The sequence below is a fragment of the Poromitra crassiceps genome, assembly GCF_964638095.1.
Source record: "Poromitra crassiceps genome assembly, chromosome: 9".
Lineage (NCBI taxonomy): Eukaryota > Metazoa > Chordata > Actinopteri > Beryciformes > Melamphaidae > Poromitra > Poromitra crassiceps.
In genome coordinates, this window is record NC_139630.1 from 7,032,889 (window position 1) to 7,059,752 (window position 26,864).

The 26,864-nt window shown below is 46.7% G+C and overlaps 1 protein-coding gene across 1 annotated transcript in view; it reads right to left on the minus strand.

The window, feature by feature from the left end:
• The window catches only part of fam184ab (family with sequence similarity 184 member Ab), a gene marked incomplete at both ends in the record, with an annotated part of 541,527 nt that overhangs the window by 302,855 nt on the left and 211,808 nt on the right, over positions 1-26,864 (minus strand). The window contains 3 exons of the mRNA XM_083643220.1: positions 2,354-2,539; positions 19,760-19,941; positions 23,346-23,481. Of these exons, the coding sequence (XP_083499346.1) occupies positions 2,354-2,539; positions 19,760-19,941; positions 23,346-23,481 (504 nt within the window). The remainder of the gene's footprint in view (positions 1-2,353; positions 2,540-19,759; positions 19,942-23,345; positions 23,482-26,864) is intronic.

Below are 26,864 nucleotides of genomic sequence, written 5' to 3' on the forward strand. Positions count from 1 at the left end.
GTATCATACGAGTGTCGGCAACAAGTGCGAGCGATTGATTGATTAATTTATTGATTCGCCCGACGTTAGGCTGTCACGCAATTGACACTGCTACGGGAGAGACAGCCTCAGGAAGCACTCGTGTTATACTACTGCGCTGAACGCACTAACGTTAAACTAACCTTACGTTTCAGACTGCTCCCTTGTATATTGTGGCTGGGATCAGCGGTCCGCAGCACACTCCCAGCGTTTAACAGTGGGAAAAATACGCTAGGTGGACACAGGCCGGCTACACACAGTTTTAATATTACATGACGACTATTTTGCGACCCGCCACGTGGCGGACAGATGCCAAATCTAACACGCCAAAGCAAAAATATGCCCGCCATTGGCAGGTGGCGGGCTCTAATTTCGGGCCCTGGCTATACAGTGTTAATATCATTACATTATTCAGTGGGCGGTCAGCCTAAAGGCTCGAGAAGAGAGCTTGTGACCGAAGGTCGTCGGTTCAATCTCTGATGGGACCAGCAGTATAAATCTGGGTGGGGAACAGGGCCCGAAATTAGAGCCCGCCACCCGCCAATGGCGGGCAGATTTGAGGTTTGGCGAGTTAGGTTTGGTGTCTGTCCGCCACGTGGCGGGTCCCAAAATAGTCGTCATGTAATATTAAAGCTGTGTGTAGCCGGCTAACATAAGTGCTAACATAAGTGCTGAGGCTGTTTCATTCTGGCTCTCCCGTATAGGCTACCAAACGTGACTCTGGAATTAAATGCAGTCGTCAATTTAGCGGAGGTAAAAAGTGTCTTTTAACCTCTGCTAAATTGACAGCCTACGTCTGGCGAATCAATCAATGAATCAATCGCTCGCACTTGTTGCCGACACTCGTATGATACAGTATATATGAGGAGATAATAGTTATCATGTGTGTTTTGGTGCGCAGCTGGCTAACACGAGTGCTTTGTGAGACTGTTTCATACCGGCTCTCCCGTATAGGCTACCAAACATGACTCTGGAATGGAATGCAGTCGTCAATTTAGCAGAGGTAAAAAGCGTCTTTTAACCTCTGCTAAATTGACAGCCTACATCGGGCGAATCAATCAATGAATCAATCGCTCGCGCTTGTTGCCGAGCTCGTATGATGAGGAGATGAATCAAAATGCTTACCACCAATAAAGCCGAAGGGGAGCCGAGAACGAGTGCAGGAGAGCTAACGCAGGTGCCAGGTGTGGAGTGGGTGAAAGGTGCGTAGCCCAAGTTTTTTTTACCACAATTTAAGCTCAAGATTGATTTGACATGTATTGATAAGATTTACTTGACATGTATTGATTAATCAATCATCAATCAATATATTAAAATAATTTGCTTCAAATTTGACTCTGGCCTCTTATTTAACTCATTGAGTGCCATGGACGAGTATGTTCGTCATTTCGTTTAGTAACATAGAGTGCCAAGGACGAGTATGTTCGTCAATTGCGTTTTTTGATGGTGGGACGTGGATCAAAGCATCAGGCATCTCCTGTACAAATATGGGAGCTATTGAAGGTGTATACCTATTTTACGGACTCATTAGGTGGCGACAGTGCTCTCCAGATTACAGAAAGGTCCGGAAAACTGCAGCAAAAAGCCGTGATCAAAGAGAAGCCGATGCATGCTGCAGCCAGAGCCATATAGATTGCTCTGTCTGCAGCTGACTTCGGGCTGCGAACATCAGTCAATCCGCGCACACAACTGAGCTCCTCTGCCTCTGTCTGTCTGTCTGCATATAGTTTCTCCACACGATTATCCGCCAGAAAGGCAGCACCCGACGCCGAAGGGCCAAACCTATCCCTGCAGTCCCGTTTGGCATTTCCTTGTCACGCTGGGAGCCGCCCGGGAGCCGCCCGGCGCAAAAACGGAGGCTCCGAAAATAGACTGGGTGCGCTCCAGTGGAGCTACTCATTGGCCAGCAGATCAGACTGTGGTTGTCAGCTGGTCAGCTTTGTGTAAATGTGTGTGAATGAGAACAGGGCGCTCCTGAAAAAGAGAACATTGCTCTCAGTGACACTCCCCCTGTATAAATATAATAATAATAATAATAATAATAATAATAATAATAATAATAATAATAATAATAATAATAATAATAATAATACATAAATACATTAATAAATAAAAATCTATTTTGTGCAAGGGGAGGCACGTGTGTTCCACCAAAATGTGGATTCACGCTCATGTTCAGTAACTCCACTCAGGCTTCGACTCGACTTGGACTCAGACACTGGGGACTTGAGACACAACTTGGACACGAGATCATTCCTCGAGATACAGTGGCTTGACTACGACACTGGTGTGTGTGTGTGTGTGTGTGTGTGTGTGTGTGTGTGTGTGTACTCACGGTCAGCAGGTGGTGCTGGTCTCTCTGGGCAATGTGTAGTGCTTGGTCCAGGGCCAGGCGGTGTTTCTTGCTCAGCTCGTCCACAGCTCGGGCCTGGCTGTCCCTCATAAGCCCCGCCTCCTCCTCGTACCGCGCCCGCACAGCCTGCACCTCCCGCTCATATGACGCCTTCTCCTCGCTCAGGGTCTGACACACACATGCACACACACACACACGTGCATGCACACAAACACACGCACACACACACAAATGGTAAAAAGCAGATATGCCGATATTCAATATTTCCAAACTTTTTTGGCCGACTACCGAAGCCGATATATGCACGGCCTTTCAGCTGACCCGTGATAGTGAAGCAGCTCTACATTCCCAAATGTCCCTGACTGACTGACCGACAAAAAAAAGAAGAAAAAAAAGAGAAGTACGAACTAGGCTGATTACTGAGCGAGCAGCTTCTAAGCTAATGTTAATGGGCGTTGCCGTGATCAGCTTTTTATTTCTTCTCAAAATATATAATAATATATAATAAATAATAATAATAATAATAATACTAAAGAATGGCTGTATCTGTTCCTGAAGCTGGACCCTGTTGACCTAAGAGTTCTAGACGGTTCGTAGCGTGGGAGCAATTCAGCTATGTATTTTGAGCCTAGGCCATTAAGTGATTTATAGACTAATAACAGTATTTTAAAATCTATTCTATGACACACTGGCAACCAGTGTAAGGACTTAAGAACTGGAGTGATATGATCAGCTTTCTTAGTCTTCGTTAGAACTCTAGCAGCAGCATTCTGAATGAGTTGAAGTTGCCTAAGTTATTTTTTGGAGAGACCAGAAGAAAGGCTATTGCAATAGTCTAACCTACTATAAATGAAGGCGTGAATTAGTTTTTCTAGATCCTGTCTGGACATGTATCCCCTAATTCTTGCTATATTTTTAAGATGATAAAAAGCTGATTTTCTAATTGACTTAATGTGGGAGTTAAAGTTGAGATCGGAATCAATAATAACTCCAAGATTTTTGACTTGATCCTTAGGGTCAGGGATAGAGACTCAAGGCGTACAGTGATTTTAAGCCTTTGTTCTTTGGGGCCAAAGACGATCACCTCTGTTTTGTCTTTGTTTAGCTGTAGGAAATTCTGGCACATCCAGTTATTTATTTGATCAATGCACTGGCACAATGATTCTATGGGGGCATAGTCAGCTGAGGAAAGAGTTATATGCAACTGAGTGTCGTCTGCATAGTTATGATAGGCTACTTTGTTTTTTTGCATACTTAGGCCTAGAGGGAGCATATAAATGTTGAAGAGAACAGGCCCCGTAATGGATCCTTGAGGCACCCCACAAGTCATCCTAGTTAGGTCAGATGTGTAATTGCCAATGGAGACAAAGTACTTCCTGTCTTGAAGATAGGACTTGAACCACTGGAGGACCGTACCCGATAGCCCAACCCAGTTTTCCAGTCTGTCCAATAAAATTGACTGGTCAACAGTGTCAAATGCAGCGCTAAGATCCAGTAGCACTAGAATCAAATTTTTGCCTGAGTCTGTGTTCATTCTGATGTCATTTATGACTTTAGTAAGCGCGGTTTCTGTGCTGTGATGGGGGCGAAAGCCTGATTGGAGTTTATCTAGGAGATCATTTGAGGTTAGGAATCTATTGAGTTGTAGGTAAACAACCTTTTCAATTATTTTGGCTATAAAGGGGAGATTAGATATTGGTCTGTAGTTACTGATTACCAAGGCTACGACCTGATTACCAAGGCTTACCAAGGCTACCATCAAGGCTACGCTTTTTAGTAGGGGTTTAATAACTGCAGTTTTCAGGGACTCAGGAAAAGTGCCGGTCAAAAGGGAGCTATTAACTATTTGCAATAGGTCCGACGACAGACAGTTATAAACGCTTTTAAAAAAGCTTGTTGGAAGGGTATCGAGACAGCACGAAGATGATTTAAGGCCTTGCACAGTTTCCTCTAAGATGTCGTGGTCAATAACGCTGAACTGGGACAAATTTATCGAACTAGGGTTCTGCGGGTAGGATGATGTCACAGCATTTCTTGGTGTGGAGCCACTAATAGCCTGCCTGATATTAATAATTGTATCCGTAAAAAAGGCAGCAAACTCATTACATTTGACAGTAGAGAGGAACTCAGGTGCTACACAGAGAGGCGGGTTAGTCAGTCTATCAACTGTGGCAAATAGAGTGCGTGCATTGTTCACATTTTTGTTAATTATCTCGGAAAAGATCGATTGTCTTGACCAGCGTTTCTCAACTGGTGGGTCGCGACCCAAAGGTGGGTCGCGGGGCCGTTTTGATTGGGTTGCGGACATTGGCCCAAAAAAAAAAAAAAAAATTTAGATTTCATTTGAGTTAAATTCAGATTATTGAAACTGGATTAGCCTGACCAGTTTTACTTGTTTAACAAGCTGAAGCCTGCTCTGCCTGTAATTCAAGAGAAGTCTGCCTTTTCATTTCATATTTAATTTTAGTTCAATTCAATTCGATTGAAACTGGATTAGCATGGCCCCAGTTTAATTAAAAGTTATGACCAGTTTAACTAAAAAGCATATAGCCTGCCTGTGATTCAAGAAAAGTCTGCCTTTTTATTTCATATTAGTTCAATTCAGACTATTGAAACTGGATTAGCATGACCAGGTTAACTTGTTTTATTATTATTATTATTATTATTATTATTATTATTATTATTATTATTATTATTATTAACTTGTTTAAAAACATAGGCATGTACTGTAATTCAAGATAAGTCTGCCTTTATTTCATACAGTTCAAACAACACTTTCTGAGCATGACCAGTTTGACTTGTTTAAATTTAATAGGCCTGTAATTCAAGTCTGCCTTATTTCAATTGGTTTTTAGCCCTAGTTGCACTTCTGTTGCACTTTTTTGTTCATTTGAGGTTTATAACAGTGCATGAAGGCATTGTGTATTAAATTAATGCGCTATTTTTTGTGCAATAAATTTGAGTGGTTTAAAAAAAAATCTGAAATTTGGGTCGCGACTTCATGACAAGGAAAATAGTGGGTCCTGAGGCTACACCAGTTGAGAACCACTGGTCTTGACCTTTTCAGTTCGAGGTTGTAGGAGTGAAGGCTTTCTTTGTAAATATCATAGTGAATGTGAAGATTAGTTTTCCGCCATTTACGCTCAGCTTTCCTGCAATCTTTCTTTTTGCATCTAACGGATGCAGAATTTCGCCAGGGTGCTTTAATCTTGCCAGACAGCAATTTTAACCTAACAGGCGCCACACTATCAATAGCATTCAGAATTGTTGAATTGAAGTTATCGAGAATGTCATTGACAGAAGCTGATGTGGGAGGAGATAAAGAAAATGTTTCCATAAACATGCCTACATTAATCTCGTCTTTTAACGGTTTGTGACCTATTAATGATCTCAGGGGAGATTTCCATTTCAAAAAAGATGCAAAGATGGTCAGACAACGCAACAACAATAGTCGACACAGAAGAGGACTTGAAGCCCCTAGTAATAACTAAATCCAGGGTATGGCCTCGGTTGTGAGTAGGCCCTGAAACATGTTATGACAGATCAAAAGTATCAAGTAAGATATTCAGTTCTTTGGCAAAATTATCCGTCGGGTTATCAATATGAATATTGAAATCCCCAGCAATAGATATACAGTCATGTTCCATGAAAATTAAGGAGAGTAGATCAGCAAATTCAACGAGAAAGCTGCCTGAGTATTTTGGTGGTCTATAGATATTCAGCAGTAACACAGTGGTTGAGCATTTCAGAATAGCAGCAAGGTATTCGAACGATGAGAAGTCTCCAAATGTTACCTGCTTACATTGAAACATATCAGAAAAGACAATCGCTACTACCCCCCCCCCCCCCCCCCCCCCCCCCCTTATCAGCTCTGGGAGTGTCAATGAAGCTATAATTAGGCGGTGCTGATTCGGACAGAACAGCCACTCTGTTGTTCATATCGAGCCAGGTTTCGGTGAGGAACATTAAATCCAGATTATGACTGGTCACTGATGAGGAGAGATTTATTTGACAGCGACCTAACATTAAGGAGTGCGGCTTTAATATTTTTAGAGCCTGGAACTTGTATCGTTTGCTTCACAAGGGGAATGGAGATTAAGTCTGATTTAGAGACAGATCGTGTTGGGGGAAAGTATTATGTCTGTATGAAATCAAGACTGGTATCGAAGCATTGGATTGATAGACCAATAGTGGTTTATCGCAGCCAGTTCCACTTCTAGTGTGTGCTGGTGCAGTTCCTTTATAAGGCTGTGGGACCTTGTTTCTATCGGGACAGGCCGGGATGGAGGGGTCTGGCGTCGGGCTGGTCGACGCTTGTGGACTTGGGCCACAGAGGGGGGGGCAGATTGGGGGGGGTCTTGGACGGGCGGGGGTGGGGCGTGTCGACTCTTGGGGGACTGCAACCACTGCCGACTCTGCCAACTCGGGGTCGGCAGTGGTGGGTCGGGGGGTGGATCGAGGGGGCGTGGGGGATGACAGAGAGAGGGTGGGTGGGGGGGGGTGGGGCGCAGGTAGGTTGAGGGGGATGTAAGGGAGGGGACTGTGGGGGGGCCAGGTTTGGGGTCGGGAGTGTTGGGTCGGGGGTGGGTCGGGGGGGCGTGGGGCATGGCAGTATGGGAGAGGGCTGGAGGGCATGTGAGGGAGGGGACGGTCGAGGGGCCAGGTTCGGGGTCGGGAGTGGTGGGTCGGGGGGGCGTGGGGCATGGCAGTATGGCAGAGGGCTGGAGGGCATGTGAGGGAGGGGACGGTCGAGGGGGCAGATTTGGGGGCGGGAGGGTAGAACGAGGGGGCTTAGATGGACAGGGGGACTGGGGGATCATAGACAGTCCAACGCTTATCAGTTCGTTCAACCTGCTGGAGAATGGAATGGGGGAGGGGGGTGGGGAGAGGTGGAGGAGCAAAGAGGTAGAGGAAGGGGCAGCGTCCTCTCCATCCTGGAAGGAAGACGTCATGGTTGGTTGTTGGTGAACTGGGAGTTCACGGAGGGGTGTAGAGGCCCCGAAGGGGGGTGGGGGGGGGGGGGGAGAGAAGAGGCGGGGGGGAGTGCCCTCCACTTCATCCTGGAAGCAGAGAGGAGGAGAGGAGGGGGAGGGGGCAGCGTCCTCCGCTTCCTGGAAGAAAGACGTCATGGTTGGTTGTTGATGAACTGGGAGTTCGCGGAGGGGTGTAGGGGCCCCGAAGGGGGGGGGGGGGGGATGGGATAAGATAGCCTCGAAGCAGAGGGCAGGAGAGGAGGGGGGGGGGCAGCGGCCTCCACTTCATCCCGGAAGGAAGACATCATGGTTGGTTGTTGATGAGCTGGGAGTTGGCGGGGGGGAGTAGAGGTTCTGAAGGGGGGGGGGGGGGGGGGGTAATGGGCTGAGATCGCCTGCATGGCAGAGGATGTTTCGTCTAGTCAGCTGACCTCGAGTTGTGGCAACAGGGATTGTTGTTGATGAGACGTGTCGTCTGGTAGCAGTGTGACCTCGCGGCGAGGGTTGGAGATAGTGGGGGGGGGGGGGGGGGGGGGGGGGGGCGCATTCCTGGCCGTGGAGTTATCAGATGTTGGATGATTGATGTTGTAGATAAGGTTGGCAGTAAACAGCCTTGTGCCATCTCTGTTGAGTCGACCATTACGACTGTAGAGATGGCTGCGATCCCAGAAGAGATTGAAGTTGTCAATATACTTCACATTATACCGAGGGCAGACAGTTGAAAGCCACGTGCTTAAGCTCAGGGACCTGGTGAACTTATTGACTTTGTATCCATTGGGGGGCAGGGGGCCACTAATAAATGCCTCAATATCAAGTGAGGCTAGGAGCTTCAGTAGGTCCAGGAAGTCACGTTTTAGTGTTTCTGATTGCTGTTTCAGAATGTCGTTGGCTCCTATATGTAGGGTAATCTTGTTTAGGGAGCTGTGAGTAGACAGGATTTCAGGAATCTTCTCTGTTATGTCACAGATCATCTCATCAGGGAAACAGAGTGTAGCGGTATTGTTTTTAATCCCAATGTGTTTAATATCTGAGTCTCCGATGAGCAAGGATGTTATAGGAGGCTGCGGCCTGCTAGCTCTTGATAGCCTGTGAGGCTGTGGCCTGCTAGCTCTTGATAGCCTCCTAGCTTTGGGGCTACCTAGGTTGTCGGATAGCCGATGGGCCGGTCCAATATCCATATCGGCAGTCGATACAGGGCTACCCAATAGCGGTTGGAATCTGTTTACCAGCTGTAGGGACATCAGTGGTTGAGGAGCAAAACTCTTAGCATTTCTCTTTCCACCTCTCACAACAATCCATGGCTGATCAGTGCTAGTAACAGGGGGTATACTAGTTAATGCAGGCCAGCCTGTGGCTGAGCTAATTTCCGGGCGATAAGAGGCAGTCTCTGAAGGTCCAGGGATCACTGGCGCCGGAACAAGGGGGACATGGGGACATTTTGTCCCCCTTAAAATTTGGTCCCCCTAAAAAATTTTTTTTTTTTTTTTTTTATCTGAGGGGGCAACTGCCCCTGACGCTTAGAGCCCACTTTACACTGTTTACACAGCCTGTGATGCTTGTTAAAGCCGTGATCGTTGTGGGATTATTACACCTGAGACAGACAGACCCAGGGATCAAGTTACAGAGAGCCCACTTTACACTGTTTACACAGCCTGTGACACTTGTTAAAGCCGTGATCATTGTGGGATTATTACACCTGAGAGACAGACAGACCTGGACTCTGTACTGCACTCACTGTCATTGGCTGCTGCTATAATCGTATACGGTTATTGTTATTTTATTTTTGTGTTGAGATGACAAGTTTTGCACTGTGTTTCGAAGTGATAATAATAATAATAATAATAAGTTCAGTGTTTCTGCCTGTGTTGCTGTCTGTTGTAGTGTAATTATAAAATGACCTAAAGGGAGAGCAGGTCACCAAGTGAGTGAGAAAAGGAAAAATACTGAATAATTACATCACTACAGTATAATCCTAATGTTAATTTAAAATGAGATATTCATCTAAATATGGCTAAAAATCATCCAAACGTCCATAAAAACGTCAATTTTTCGTCGGCGCCCTTATGGGCGCCGAAATAACGACGCCCTTTGGGCGCCGGGAAGAAAAGATTAAAAGAAAAAAAAAAAGTTTTTTTTTTTTTTTTTTTTTTTTTTATTAAAATAAATTGTGTCCCTTTTATTGCAAACTCGTTCCGGCGCCACTGCCAGGGATCACTAATCTTTTCGGCTTCGCTCCCTGGACATTTCAATGGACAGTATCAGTTTGTTTCCCCGAGATAGCACAGGCTTGGGAGGCAATGTTTTCGGGGGGCTAGCAGACTGTTAGCATTCGTGGTATCTGTGATGATGGAGGTTGCATGTACATTACCCGATGAGGGAGCAGCTAACGCTAAGTTAGCATTAGGCGTTGTAGCTTCTGTGAATCCATTGGAAAGAGAGCTCAAGTTAATTTGGCTCTGAGGCTGTGTAGAAATAATCCCAGTGTCTTTCAAACAAAAGATGGTAGTTTCCAGTATTGCAATTTTTTTTTAAGGTGGCCAGTACATCCTTTACAGGGCGACATGCCCTTAGGTCAGTAACACAGGGTCCCAAGAATGTATATGGGCCGTAGTAGCACCGAAAAATCCAGAAATTGTCATAGATCCACACCAGGCAGGCTGGTAGATAGAGGCCGCAGTGTGTGTGTGTATATATATATACACACACATACATACATACATACATACATACATACATACTGTGTATATATATACAGTAGAAGGCCCTAAATTACATAGTTGCAAGGTTTTGGTGTATTTAGCTTGAAAAACATTTGAGAACCTCTGGTCTAGTTCTTCTGCCAAAAGCACCTAATACTTTTTGGGGATTTTATTTTCATTACTTTGCATACTAGTTTTTTCCTTTTTTCTTTTGTTATTTTCAGTCATTTTTAAACATCTATGCCCATCTTGATGAATATCAGCCAAGAAAAAAAGAAGAAAATAATCAAATAAAATATAATGGAAGTACATGCAGTTGTTTATTTTAATTATGGATCATAATACAATGCAATTCTAAATGCACTTTTATTTTAAAAGTAGCCACAGTGAGAAAAAAGAAAGTGAGAAAAAAAATCATGCATTCGGGAAAAAAAGTGATGCATCGATTTAAGATGCATCGAGATGCATCGAGATGCATCGATAATCGTTATCAAATCGAATCGTAGCCCTCTGAATCGTAATCGAATCGAATCGTGAGGCCAGTGAAGATTCACAGCCCTATCACCTATGGTACAGTACAGAGGAGCCCTGAGGACATGTGAGTCTATGTGACAGCTGATGCCTGATTTCCAGCTGGGATGCAGAAAAGAGGACACGTGATGGTGAACTTTATGTGAGTTGCAGAACTTGACCAAGGATTCCTGAGTGCACAGTGGTGTTTCCTGGTCCGGGGGACTCCACAAGAACTGTTTTCATGAATGGACAATGTGCTAGGTTATACTACATCAACACCGAGGACAGCAGTACGTCTGGTTCCTGATTAATCGCACATACTTTTGTCTACTGTTTGAAAATGTGTCCTATGCTGCTACGTGACTGGAGTCAGAGGTGTTCCATCTGAGGATAGATGGACGGGAGAGGACTATCCTGTTCGCAGGTGCTCCAGAGGAAGAGAAATGAAGAGATGGTAGGAGCTGATGTAAGCAGAGATGATGTGAGCATGGAGCATGGAGGTATTTTGACCCTTTTTCCTACAGTTGGTTTAAATCTCCGTCTGTCCTTGTAGTTTTGAAGTTTCCAAGTTTATAGGGTATGTCCCACATCTCAGAGAGGAAGAAAGACAGAGGTGGAGGTGGATAAAGAGAGAGATAATGGGGGCATTTCAATGCGTACGATTATATTCTTACATCTTTAAATTCTGCGTTCTCTACAAAGAACTCCCCTAAATATATCAATAATTCAAGTCAATTGCTTCTTTTACAATAAATAAATTACAATAAAGAATGGCTAGCAAAATATCATGGTCACAAGAGAATGCACAGTGACTAACTCTTTCCCCGCCAATGACAAGATTTTCCAGCAATCCATGTCCAGGTCCAAAACAAGCAAAGAAGAAGCTCCGCCAAAACCCGGAAGGACAAGAAAGCAATGTGTTCAAAGGGCTGGAATCAGCAACTTTAAACCACTGACTCGTCCATAAGAACACAGACTCTGCTGATGGCAGAGCGGCCTCTCAACATGTCAGCCGGTGGAGGAGCTCCAGCACGGGGGAACCAGCCGCTCGCCTGGCCGGACGAGAGCTCGCCCCCTGCCTCTCGTCTTCGAGGGCAGGCTGGATCTCTCCTGTTGTTACAGGCGGATTCCGCCGGGAACATCAGCGTTGCATCACGGCCACCAGGTGGCTGCTGGAGCTCGTCACGGCCACTCTATTGAATGCTTGTGTGTCCACCAGATGTGCAGCGGTAGCATCCCAGAAGCGGCTCAGCTGCTCTAAAAATACATGCACGGTCTATTTTTGTCGCTTCTTGCTTCCAGTTGCGTCAAAGAGCACAGAGCAGATCGAGTCAGTCAGACCGAGGAAACACAAACAAACAAACAGAAATATAGTCAATTTTTAAAGTAGAACACCCTGTGCATTACAAGAGAAGACATGCACAGACTGCAGAGGGCACAGACCGCAGAGGGCGCTGATGCACAGACCGCAGAGGGCGCTGATGCACATGTGCTGCATATTTCGGTGCAACAGCGGACAGGATCCGGTCAGGATAATTGAAAATGGCTTTTACAAAAAAGCATTTATTTTTTATTTTTGTCCAAACATGACCATTTTTGATTAAAGCGACCAACGAATGTGTTGATAACAAAATAATAAACGAAGATTTTATTTTTGTATGAAAATAGAAGTTCTTTCTTTAGATACCTTAAAACGTTAGGGTTGTACTACAACCCAGGTTTTACGAGTGAGAAGGAGAGCTCTCACTCTAGTGCCTTATCCGCTGCGTACGCAGCCCACTGGAAGACTGCTATTTTTGCTCCAAAAATTACTTTTACATTAAAACCGACCACCCACCAGTAGGTGGCGTGGTGCCCCCTGGGGCTGATGTGGCCACCCACCTCACCCACGTGACTACGTCACGTCCGCTCAGCCCCGGGTACGCCACTCATTCTTCCAGCCCGCTGAAGATCGACGCAACCAACGACGCATCGACACAGCAAGGCTGGGTAGTGAGAGCTCTCCTTCTCACTCGTAAAACCCGGGTTGTAGTACAACCCTAACGTTTTACTTCGTTTCAAACTCGAGCTCTCACTCTAGTGCCTAATTCAACCACCCTTGCTGCCGGGAGCACCCCACAGAGCGACCCGAGAGGCATCGGTGAACCACGGCCGCATGGCAACGTTCATGCCTGACCGTATGACATTTTAGAGCGGCAACGATACTACTTTCTTGCCACTGACAGTACCGTGTGCGCGAACCGCGAACCGGACACGTCGAGGCTGTAGTACCTAACAAACGTGTGATGAGAGGACGATGAGGCCGCAGCGCACATGTCCTCCACCGAAACACCACGCAACAACGCGGAGGATGTCGCAACACATCGCGTAGAATGCGCCTTGATACCTTCCGGGGGTATCTTACCCACGGCAGAGTATGCCAAAGTGATCGCCTCCACTATCCAGTGTGATAAGCGATCCTTGGAAAGGGGCCCACCCTGGGCCTTCTGCCCAAAGCAGACCAACAACTGGTTTGTAGTGCGTAATGAACGCGTCCTGGCCACATAGGCCGAGATCACCCTTACGGGGCACAGCATGTGCAAGCGCCTTTCCTCACCCGAACTGAACGGCGGGGGACAGAATGCTGATAAGTCTATGACCATAGACCTAAAGCTGGCATTAATATTCTCAGGTTGGTAAGCCGGGTTACGTCACAACATAACCCTCCGCACATCATTCCCAAAAACCATACAGGCCTGCTGCACCGAGTGGGCAATCAGGTCACCAACTCTCTTTCCTGACGACAAGGCCAGCAGCAGCGCGGTCTTTAAAGACAGCCGAGCCGGAGGCGCTGTTCCTTCACCCTGTCCAACACCTGACGGATCAGGGGGATCGGGGGAAACGCATAGAGCCCCTCCCGTGGCCACACGTGCGCTAGCGCGTCGTGTCCCAACAGGGGGCTGTCCTCCTGGATCGATAACCACAGTGGGCAGTGCGTCGCGCGCCCCGATGCAAAGAGATCGACGCGGGCACGACCAAACCTGGCCCAAATCTGTTCCACCACCTGAGGGTGGAGGCACCGCTCCATATGACGGGGAGTGCCTCGAGACAGCAGGTCGGCCCCGTAATTCAGCCGTCCCGGCAGATAAACTGCTGACACTGAAAGGAGATGGGAATACACACACAGGTGAATCCCCGCCGCTAACTGGTTCAGCGCCTCCGACCGCACATCGCCCTGTTTGTTCAGGTGGGTGATCGTCGCCGTATTGTCCGAGCGAATCAGAACATGGTGTCCATGTATCATCCGCTGGAAGTGAAGCAGAGCCAGGCGAATCGCCTCCAGCTCTAGCACGTTTATGTGGCGAAGCTCCTGAGCCTTCCACCGGCCGTTTGCCGAAAAATGCCCACACATGCCACCCCATCCCCAGAGGGAGGCGTCGGTGCAAATCACTAACCTGAGCGGGACAGGGCCCAACCGAGTGCCTCTCGAGAGGTAACAGGGGTCCGCCCATATGGCCAGCGCCTGCCGGGCCTGACCTGTCATAGGAATCCTGCGATGACGGTCCCTGGCCGGGTCCACAAGAGACCTGAGGAACCAGATTTGGAACGGGCGCATGTGTAGCCTCCCCAGAGGGAGCACATGCAGTGCTGAGGCCATCAGGCCCAACATGACTGTGCACTGATGCACTGACACCGAGGAGCACAGACCTATTGTCCGCATATCCTGGCCTGCCGTGGGACCCAGGACGGGCCCACTGCGGCCGGATGGGGTGCCGCCATTAAAGGCACCCGAGCCTGTGGGGCTCGCACCCGCGGGCGTGGGGTGGCTCGCGCCGCCGGAGGCCCTGGACGGCGACTCGGCGTGTGTGCTGCTACCTGAAACCGGCGGTCCCCCCCTCGTTGCCGCCTAGGCATGAGGGATCTGACTGCGTCGGAGTCTCGCTGCTGCCTCTCCAACCGCTGGGCCAAATCCTCCACGGAAGGACCGAATAGGCCCTCCGGAGAGATCTTAACCCCCAGTAGCCTCCTCTGCTCCTGTTCAGGGAGCTGAGTGAGGTTCAGCCACAGGTGACGGTGAGTCAGAACGGAGAAGGCCATGACCTTCCTGCTGTTCTGCGCCAGGCAGTCAACCATATGCAAGGCGTAATCCGTGGCCATCCTGAGCTCAGTGTGCAGCTCGGGGGCGGGGTCACCGTGCATCTCTCGCAGGAGCACTGCCTGGTTACCCTGCAGGATTGCCAGGTTGTTGGTGATGGCGGCGCCAAATACGCTTTTTCGGCCAGTTTGGCCGTCAACTGGCACGCCTTGGAGGGCAACGTGGGTTTACTGACGTTGGAGGCCAGGTGTCTGGCCACCATCTCCTCGAGGGAGGGCATCGCGGTGAACGCGAGCTTCTCCTCTCCCTCTAGCGCCGACCACGGTACCATGTCCGCACAGAGCGGCTTGGCCTCCTGAGGCTTCTCCCATCCTGTCTGTACCGCGCGAATCACATCTACACAGACGGGCATACTTGGGTTTCGTGCGGGGCGCCTGGCGTGCCTGAAGTAGCACCCCATCAGTACTGATTCGGGGGGCGGGGGTGGTTCAGCCCGAGCGATGCCGAGCTTCGCTGCGGCCCTCGACATCACCCCCTGAAACTGCTTTTGGTAGGGCTCGTTGATGCTCATTTCTGAGCGGGCCTCTACCGCAGTTGCGACGGTGGTAGCACCATCCCACTCCTCTCCGCCGGACATCTCCCCTTGGGGGGTGTCCTGGGGGGGGATCGACTATGGGGTCGTAGGGGAAGAGTCCACCCTGCTCTAACATAGGATGGATGGGCTCATCCCCCCAATTCAGATTCTGCTGCTCAGGCTGGTCCGGGGAACCCTGAGCAGCGGGTGTCTCCCCACCGACCGGGCGTTCGGACCCAGCGGACGCGCCTCCCTCGGGAGGTGCACCGCTGAGCGGCAAGTCCTCCTCGACAAAGAGCATCGCTCTTGCCCGTAACTCGCCCAGGGTGAAGCCGTTGCAGGTCTCGCAGAAGCCAGACTTCAGCAACGCATCAGTAGCGTGGTCATGCCCTAGGCAGTACACACATTCATTGTGCCGGTCGTAACCGGCCAACGTAGCCTCACAGCTAACGTGGCACCTGGCTGTCCCCCCCTTTCTCTTGGCCGCCGCCCAGTTCATTGCGCGAGTTCAGCGAAGCTAACTCGCAGCAAGCACCCGCAGACTGTACCAGGAATTAGCGGGGGTTATACCATGTAAGCTAACTAGCAGTAGCCTGCAACGGTAAGATAGCTGAAGTGCTACACAACGCTAGATGCTGGCTGCACGGGAGCAAGCTAGCTATCTAGCTAACTGGAGAGCACGGCTTCTCTAGCTACTACTCTCGCTTAACGTTACTCCAGCCGGAGTAAACGTGCGCGCTCTACACGGAGGTAGCTGGCGCCTAAAGTACTTAGCACACAGACACTAACTGCACGGGTGCACGCTAGCTATCTGCCACAATACTGGGTGCGTTACCCTGTCTGGGGACGCAGCCTGCTAATTAGCCTATTGTTCTGTGCTACACAGTACTAATGCTATTCGCACGTATGCAACTAGCTTTCACAATTTTTGAGCGCGGACCTTGGTCAGCTCTCAAGCATAATATTCGCTACCCCAGCCGGGGAAAACGTTAAACACGCTACGCTGCGGTAGCCTCTTATACAGGTGTTAACTGTAAGAAGACACTCTTAGCTTTTAGATGACTTGTTTCGACGCCGCTGGTGAAGAGAAACAGGATCGGGTCCCCGAAGCCTGAAGAATCTCGTCCACGCAAACCTCTCGAGGTGGGCAAAGTGAGACGGAACGAGCCCTTATATCTTTAGCTTCTGAGAGCGCTAATTTGAGCTAACACGGAGCTTAGAGATAACACGTCCTCAGTCGGGCTGGAAGAAACGGTGAGTGGCGTACCCGGGGCTGAGCGGACATGACGTAGTCACGTGGGTGAGGTGGGTGGCCGCATCAGCCCCAGGGGGCACCACGCCACCTACTGGTGGGTGGTCGGTTTTAATGTAAAAGTAATTTTTGGAGCAGAAATAACAGTCTTCCAGTGGGCTGCGTACGCAGCGGATAAGGCACTAGAGTGAGAGCTCGAGTTCGAAACGAAGTAAAACTCCTCTTATGCTAAATTGACTCAGACCCCCTGCGGTTATTGGAGACTCGGCGGCAATTGGAGTCAGGTGTTATTTCTTTATTGCACGAAATTGACCCAGGCAGTTTTTTTTGTACAGAATTCCTACTCAGCAAAAACGGAAAGTATCAAATTGATTATTTAAACCAGTGAGATAGTACTTAGTACACACAAGAGGGTAGGTACAGGCAGTTTTGAACATGCCTAGTATTGTACAACGGACTGGAATGAATCAAAACAACTGATAGCCTTCATCATTATCATCATCATCCAACTATGTTACGATATCAGTTCATTGCTCTCCTCTTCTCCCTCTGCCAAACAGCCATACCATATTTTAAACAAGTAACATTAGCCTACCGCTCACACATTCAGTTGTTTGTGTTTCATTGGAAAGAAGTCATAGCAACGTTAGTCTCGCTTGCCAGACTCTCCCAGCAAAGAAAACAGCACTGCAGCACTAGACAAAACAAGCAGACTTACCAAATAGGTAGACGCCAAGTTTCCAATACATGTCCAGTATGTAAGGGTTAATGCACGATGAGGTGTCCATTATCAGAAATTATTCGATGACGTGGAGGCGTGAACCTCCACCAAGGACACCCCCAATTCGCATTGCACATAGCGTTAAACGAGGGCAAAACCAGCGCAAACGCTAAATTACCGCTTTTGCGACGATAGGGCCCAATGAGTTTATACAGTATGTATAACAAAGTCTCACAGACACACACCTTCTGGGGGCCAAAAGCGTACCACCACACTGTTCCAGCGGTGTTCTGGCAGAAATGCCAGGAACGGCTCCAATTCTGCTCTGAAAACATGGGCGTCATAATAACGTAAATAAATGTGATGTGTGTTATCTAGCTATGTAGCTACACATATAAAACCATCTTTCTATGGGGGACAAAGCTGAAACACCACTGGGAGAGGGTCTTAGGGAGGAAGACCATGCCCTACGAGTAATGCGCAACATGCTCTCGCTCCTTTGAGAGAGAGCCTAGTGACACGAGGTTAGTCTCGCAGCAGCCAGCCAGATGTGCTAATACTACGTCTGGAACACAACTCTTGAAAAGTGGTTAATGCCCACCCCCGAAGACAAAAAAAAGAGGCGTGACAGACATATGAATTGACCAACCACGAATGGCATGCCGGACTTCCATAATAGCCCAGCCAATCAGATTTCACCGTACGATTTGTGTCTGCGGAACCCGGAAATTTGACTTGTGATTCAGACCCCTGTTGCTGGAAGTGTGCTGATGTAAGTGGCCGTTCACAGCATACTGTACGGCGAAGCAACGCTCAACCTAAGCTCAACCTACACTGAACCCACAAGTTTCATTTAGGCATCCTTGTTAACAGGTGAGGCCATTCCTATTTTCCAAGCGTGACGTGTGAAGCTTGAAGCTCCCATGCATGAAGGGAATGGAGGGGGGAGCAGCTCTGAGCCCGGCGCTGAGGAAAGGAGAGTGTCTGGTGTGAACAGTTAGGCGTGAGCTCACGTTCAGCGTGAGTCAAGCATCAGTTCTGCCTATGGTGTGAACAAAGGCTAAGACGTTGGGTCTGACCATGTGAGACTATGTTTATGGCCCCTATCGTTGCATCAGCCTATAAACTGCGCCGAGCGCCCAGCGCAACGCAGATCAGTGGGCGTGGACCAGCCCACTCGATATCTTGGTGTCGGCGCTACACGCAGCCTTAAGCATTACAACCACGCCTTTTAAGCGTAAAATTATGCACAGTCTGCTCATTGGGGAAGTGCAGTAAACGAGTCACAAGCTTGCCTTCTAAGCTCCAATTCCACGGAGCGATCCAGTAAAGCCAGACAAGCCAAGCGCTCTGCTCCCCCCCTCCCTTCATCCCGTCTGTCTGTCTCCATATATAGGCTATTATTCCATAGTATTATGCTTCTCAAACCAATCAAACTGCAGTTTAAATACTGCAAGCATGTAAATACGCTACACTATAGCAAGATCAAAGTGAAAATAATGTTCTAAACGCATCAGCTAGAAAAAAATAGCATATCCCTATGTCATGATGAGATTAGATTGGTGAAAGTTTGTCCAGAATGACATCGTTTTCTCTCCCCTGCTGCAGGTAGGATGATGCACATAAATATAGCCTACATTATGTAAAGTCATTGCAGAAATGTGTTTTTATTGTAAAACTAAATGTGAAGTAGGGCCAATTTATTGGAGCAGACATCACAGTATAGGACATGACAGTAGAACCGCGTTACGCTGTCACTTACCTAAATCACGTAAATCTACGAGGGATATATATAGCCCCAAGATGATATGTTTCACATAGGGTTGTGTTTTGATTTCGCGATTTTATTTTGTCCAATATTGAAATGTTCTACAATTGCATGTTGTGATAACATTACACATTATTTCTATCTATTTCTATCTACCTTTCTATCTATTTATGCTAATTTGGATGCTATTTATTATCGAAATGTATTAGCCCAATGCATGCTGGGAGATTTCACGTGTGGCTGTGGCTTTGGTAGGGAAGTGAACATTTGTTTGGCCAGAATGATCTCGTTTTCTCTCGCCTTTTCTTCTCCCCCACTGCACAGGTAGGATGACGCAACAGCCTCTGAATGTCACGGGCTCAAAACTGTCATGTTATAAAAAACTGTCATGTTGTTATACTACGTACGGTATAACAACTTTTTTTGTGCCTTTGTGCCTGTCTGATGAGCAAGAGAGAGGGAGTGACACAGAGAGAGGGGGGACAGATAGTGAGATGGCAGAGGACAGCTCCGCGCAACCGGCGCACTGAATAGGCCTGGTTTTGAAAAGCGCTAAGTGCTAAATTAACGCCAGGAGGGAAGATATCATTAGGCCGGTATTTAAGGCCGAAACGCCCATTCTGGCCTATTCTGGCCCTGCGCCATGCCTATTTCGCGCAAAGCGCATTTCGGGGCCTAAAGCCATGTTGCTATCTTCCCGAGGCAGGCGCAAGGCACGTTTTTTTGCGTTTTAAGGCCAGTTTTTGCGCCTGAGACCTGTGGGAGAATAGGGCCCTATATGTACAAAACATAGAAAGTCTCACGGACACACACCTTCTCCAGCGAGTAGATCTGTTGTTTGTGCCTGTCGTCCAGCGCCTGGCTCTGGCTGTGCAGGGCGCCCCTCTCCTCCTCCAGCCGCAGCACCTTGTCCTTCAGCCGGCACCGCTCACTCTCCAGGTCCCTGATGGCTGCCTCCTGGGTCATCTGGTTGGCCTGCAGGCTGCCTATCTGACCTGCAGAGTACCGCAGGATTGAGTCATGAATTTTAGCACTTCCGTTTTTTTATGGGAATTTCGGTTAAATGTATGAAATAATGTCTGTGGTTAACAAAAGTTTATGAAACAGCAAACTTTGTGTTTGTGTTTGTGTTTGTGATCATCTTCTTTTATGTGATTTCAGAAAACACCAAGTAATAAAAGTGGTCCTCATGTGTGAAGATTATCTTGCTGAAGACAAACTTCGCTGTTATTTGTATTTCACACATTTAACTGAAATTCCCATAAAACAAATTCCATTGACTTTTACATGTAACAGACATGTCGCGTCTACCTACAGTAGTGCATGTGTGTGTGCGCGCGGGGGCTGCGGCTGGGACGCGCGCGGCATCCACACAGGCAGCGTTGCTGCTGCGTTGCAGCTGCTGCGCTGCCGTCTGTCTGCCAACTCTCTTCCTATAGAGTTTACCTTTTATAAAATTTGCTATAAACAATACAATGATGATTTTAACTGAAGATCGCTTGGGCTCACTTCATAATCGAGGCAGTATTGATTTGTGTGTGTGTGTGTGTGTGTGTGTGTGGGGAGGGGAGGAACGAAGCCACGTTGTAGCCTATGTACTGTATGTGGTTTTCAGAGGGCAGGAGAACTGCTGTGAGCTCATCCTCCCATCTCAAATCAAAACGAGCCTTGATTGGCTGTGGCTGCCCCTGTAAAATAAATAAATAGCCTATAGCCTATGGAAATCAGTGGTTATCAATTCAAGTCGCAGGCAAAAACTCGCAAAAATCGAACCAGAGTCGAAAAAAAGATATGCCGCAAATTCGCCCAGAGAAACAAAAACAGAAGTGTTGTTATATTTTATTATGTCTGCTTTGAAAATGTAGTTCATAGTGCTTGTATGATATGATTATGAACAGCAAAAGATCATTTTAATGTCTATTTTTGTAGAGACACGCACGCGGTAAGCAGAAAAAATAGGCGTTGCTCCTATTCTCTAGATGAGGCGTGGCTCACGCCTCGCAAGACACGCGCCTGAGATGCGCGTCTTATGCCGGTGGTGTGGCTGCTGTAATCTGTTAACATGGGCGCCGAAATGAAAATCAACAGGTAACGTGACGCAGACACAAAGCAGACGCAAGATGTCTGGCCTGGCCGTAAGAATTAGAAAGGGCAGGGACTTCTGGGTAAGCCGAAAAAAATATGTCATCCCTGCGGTACTCTATTCTCTGTTCACAAATCGGGTCCATAGGTTCATAGAGTACACCTTCTACTCTGGCCTAAAAAATTACACTGATTGGCATGATGGTGGCGCTATAACAGCCATCTTTACATTTTGGTCCATAACATAAAAGAAACATAACATAACATAAAATTCACCTTATGTTCAGACGCGGGGGTGAGCCAAATTGTGTTAACACTTCCGGCGCTCACGGCGCCAAATTTGAAAGAACGTCATGAGAGAGTTGTTTTTGTAGCGGACAGTGCAGGGGGTAAAATAAAGAACGTAGCCTACTACTTTGAGCTCGGTACACAGCAAGCAAGCGAGTATCCACTGTTAGCCAGGTCAGATAACGTTATCGTCCACAATGACGAGCACTTTCTTGTAAAACATACCTGGACTCCAATAAAGAAAGCTTCAGATAGTTTTCTCTCCTCCGAGCGCAGCTCGAGCCATTTACGTCTATAAGACCCGCAGACGTTAACGTAATTCCCTGGAATGCGAGAATTAACGAGCCAGTTACATGGCGTTGCATTCTTAGACATTGCCGTTTGCTTTTATTTGGTATGTTGCATAAAATTGGCTAAATTATTAGTTAAAGGCCGGCTTTTCCGTGGGGGATATGAATATATATTAAATCTCACGCCCCTAAGGTTTTTGAATCCGTTGAAATTTTTGAAATTGGAGGTTTACTCACAGAGATATCAACCGAAATCCAGTCTGTGTGTGTGGGGGGGGGGAGGGGGGGAGGAGCGGGTGCGGGGACTCGAAATACTACATTTCCCACAATGCACTGGGCTCGCGTGGCCTTCGTTTTCATGCCCACAACTCATGCATTTGGCTGATATCAAACTCCAGTAGGTGGCGGTAATGCACATATATGTTTGCCAACCGCCATAAAACTCAAAGAAGAAGAAGAAGAAGGCTTCGACAATAAAACATACAAAGAACAAGAAAATTATCGAAAATAAAATTGCCTCCAAATTGCACCAAATTTAAACTGTAGTATATATGTCGGGAGATGTCTTCATCAAAAAAACTTCATGCATTTTAAGGCATTTTCGTAGGAGTTACGCGCATCTGATGTTGTAACTATTTTCTGTAAAAATGTGTAAAAACGGGTACATTGCTCAGCGTTGATTTCGTTACTTCAACCCACCTACTACTAGATGTAAAATTTGACGAGCTTTCCAATGCCGCCAGTCCCGTGTCTATTAGTGCTTCCCTTCCCGAGATATGGTCTCTTTGCAAGGAACTATGGGAAGCTAATATTAGCTACAGCAGGCTAGGCGGTTGAAAAAGATGGCTGCCTTTTCGTTTTTGTTGAAGGCCTCTGAAGGGGCGTGGAGGACCTCTAGAGGCGGGACCATGGCTCACAACAGTTGTAGTTCATAGGTGCACGACTTCCGCAAGGCGGGGGGTGTCGCTCTGACGCGTTTTGCGTCAGAGCGACATGGAAATAATGTGATAGATGCTTGATAGGCATGGCAGTTAATAACCAATTTCAAAAATTTCAACGGATTCTAAAACCTTAGGGGCGTGAGATTTAATATATATTCATATTCCCCACGGAAAACCCATCCTTTAATTCAGAGTTAGATGATATTGGAGCAGCCAGCCATTTTCTTTTCTTTTTTTTTGACGGAAGTCGTCACACGACCACACAACCGGGTCAAATGGGCGTGGCTACATAAGGTGAATAGCACTAATGATTTTGTTGCTGTTGTTGCTGTTGTTTCTGGGTTCCAAGCACAGTAGCAATGTTGTTGTATGAAACATTGATGTTGAGTCATCACTGGATATTAATTCAGATGTTACCACACACAATAATCTATGGCGCTTGCAGCAGTGGTATGCGTTGTTCACCCTTAACTGGGTGTAATTGATGTGAACAGGGCTTTTCCTTTCTCGAGGGGCTGAGAATACCATTAGTCTGGATATACAGCATTCCACCATTAATGTGTTACAGGTCATGATGCCTCAGACAAGACTAGAGGAGCTGTGAGCAGATACGTTTGATATGTTTGCACGACAAGCCCAGGAAGTCTATTGAGGGTGGCGCGGCTTGTGTTGGCTTTGCTAGCATTTTAAATAATACATATGAGAAGAAAAAAGAGAAGAGAAAAAAGAGAAGAGAAGAGAAGAGAAGAGAAGAGATGAGAAGAGAAGAGAAGAGACAGCCTGATCAGTGTGCCTTACTAGCTTTGAGCAATATTTCAGTGGCTTGTTGTTGAACTCGGTCTCTGGCTGCCTCCAGCTCACACTCAGCTTCCTTCTGACGAATCTCCACAATCTCAGAGTCCTGGGTCACCTCATCCAGCTGCTTGGTCAGGTCCTGGACACCACACAAATCAACAAAGAAAAGAAGAGAAGATAAGACAATAAAGCAGATGAAAAACAGAAATAACCTCAGCCGGTCTTTGCTTATTTTTTCCCCTTTAATATGTACATCAAAATTATCCTTTGTTACATAAGACCAAACAGTCCTCCCTGAGAGGAACTGCCCGCTGGGGAGGTTGCCCAAGAACTTCATACCTTCAAGGGCTTTTTTCTGTTGGCACCGCCAATAGAGCTGAACAGTCACGTGACATCTCTTGCCCGGAAGTGAGTTTTTAAGGGTGGAACCAAGCCAACCTTTGACCTACTGAATCGTGAGTGACCATAAAACATTTCTGTTGGAGCAAAAGCAAAAAATAACAGGGGGTGAAATAGAATTTTAGATTCCCCCCTCCCCCCGATCTTTATTTTTTGTTTTTGCACCAACTGAAATGTTTTATGCCAGAGCCTGTATTTTCTGTTCTTCTGGATGTTTAATTATGTGTTTCCATCCGTAGATACAGCAGAGACGACGCTGTTTCTGCGCTGGGAAGCCGAAAAACAACTACAAAGACCGAACCGCGGAGATATGCCTCCGCCAACAAGTGAGCAGTCAACATCCATGTCTGTGCAGAATTTGACGTTTCAGCTAAATGTGAAGAAATTCCGTCAAAGCGTTACTGAGATATGGTGTTACCGAGCTTGAAAATGGCGTTCGTGAGGTCACAGTGACCTTGACCTTTAACCACCAAAATGTAATCAGTTCATCTTCGAGTCCAAGTGGACGTTTGAGGCAAATTTGATTAAATTCCTTCAAGATGTTCCTGAGATATCACATTAACGAGCATGAAACAAGCGGTTGTGAGGTCACAGTGACCTTGAACTTTGACCTTTGACCACCAAAATCGAATCAGTTCATTTCTTGAGTCCAAGTGGGCATTTGAGGTAAATCCGGCCTGGCTATCGCCGTGGAGGCATAACAACGGCCATTTTCAATGGAAAAGACATCTCAGGCATGTTTACAAGTACTCGACACAATATTTTGAAACACTGATTATCATATTTTAACAACCTTGTGGAGAAGGTATGTACCGTTTCATTGTGATTGCTACGTTATTGAAGATGTAAGGCCATTTTAGCAGAGCCTGCAATGTCATATCGGGGTGCTACTTCGAAACTCAGAATGAAGAATGAAGGCTGAATCTCGCGTCAAGGCTATGTCCAATAGACGATAACGGAGACTATGCTTTGGGGTGTGATTGACAGGTCGCATGTCCAGTGATCGTGCAGCTCGCCGATCATGGACCAATAGCAGCCGGCGCTGCAGGTCTCCCTGCTTCTGGCTCCAAAACAACAACATAGCAACGGTCAAAAGGCAAAAGTTGAGGCTTCAAAACGCGAGTCCACAAACCAATGGGTGACGTCACGGTTACGTCCATATTTATTATGTGGTCTAAGGCACAGACACAGGACACTAGTTAGGAAGAATACGTCCATATTTATTATGCAGTCTAGGGCACAGACACAGGACACTAGTTAGGAAGAATACGTCCATATTTATTATGCAGTCTAGGGCACAGACACAGGACACTAGTTAGGAAGAATACGTCCATATTTATTATGCAGTCTAGGGCACAGACACAGGACACTAGTTAGGAAGAATACGTCCATATTTATTATGTGGTCTATGGCACAGACACAGGACACTAGTTAGGAAGAATACGTCCATATTTATTATGTGGTCTATGGCACAGACACAGGACACTAGTTAGGAAGAATACGTCCATATTTATTATGCAGTCTAGGGCATAGACACAGGACACTAGTTAGGAAGAATACGTCCATATTTATTATGTGGTCTAAGGCACAGACACAGGACACTAGTTAGGAAGAATACGTCCATATTTATTATGCAGTCTAGGGCACAGACACAGGACACTAGTTAGGAAGAATACGTCCATATTTATTATGCAGTCTAGGGCACAGACACAGGACACTAGTTAGGAAGAATACGTCCATATTTATTATGCAGTCTAGGGCACAGACACAGGACACTAGTTAGGAAGAATACGTCCATATTTATTATGCAGTCTAGGGCACAGACACAGGACACTAGTTAGGAAGAATACGTCCATATTTATTATGTGGTCTATGGCACAGACACAGGACACTAGTTAGGAAGAATACGTCCATATTTATTATGTGGTCTATGGCACAGACACAGGACACTAGTTAGGAAGAATACGTCCATATTTATTATGCAGTCTAGGGCACAGACACAGGACACTAGTTAGGAAGAATACGTCCATATTTATTATGTGGTCTATGGCACAGACACAGGACACTAGTTAGGAAGAATACGTCCATATTTATTATGTGGTCTATGGCACAGACACAGGACACTAGTTAGGAAGAATACGTCCATATTTATTATGTGGTCTATGGCACAGACACAGGACACTAGTTAGGAAGAATACGTCCATATTTATTATGTGGTCTATGGCACAGACACAGGACACTAGTTAGGAAGAATACGTCCATATTTATTATGTGGTCTATGGCACAGACACAGGACACTAGTTAGGAAGAATACGTCCATATTTATTATGCAGTCTAGGGCACAGACACAGGACACTAGTTAGGAAGAATACGTCCATATTTATTATGTGGTCTATGGCACAGACACAGGACACTAGTTAGGAAGAATACGTCCATATTTATTATGTGGTCTATGGCACAGACACAGGACACTAGTTAGGAAGAATACGTCCATATTTATTATGCAGTCTAGGGCACAGACACAGGACACTAGTTAGGAAGAATACGTCCATATTTATTATGTGGTCTATGGCACAGACACAGGACACTAGTTAGGAAGAATACGTCCATATTTATTATGCAGTCTAGGGCACAGACACAGGACACTAGTTAGGAAGAATACGTCCATATTTATTATGCAGTCTAGGGCACAGACACAGGACACTAGTTAGGAAGAATACGTCCATATTTATTATGCAGTCTAGGGCACAGACACAGGACACTAGTTAGGAAGGATATTTATTATGCGGTCTATGGCACAGACACAGGACACTATCCACCTTATTTTTGAATGCCCCACTGTAAAAAATAATTGTGCATCCAAGGTCCGGTTTAACGTGACTTATTGTTGCAGCTTGCCATTTCCTAAATGGTATTCTACTTGATTTGAAAAGATGGCCACCTACACTCAGTCTCTTGTACCCTGGCTGAATTGAACATAACTTGGTCAATAAGTATGTAACATACAAAATAAAACAACCCGTAATATCTTAATTTTATGTAGAATGCAGAGGACATGTAACTGTTTAGTTAAACTTGCATTCCAGGAATATTGTGCTCTTAAGATGACGTTAGTGGCTCGAG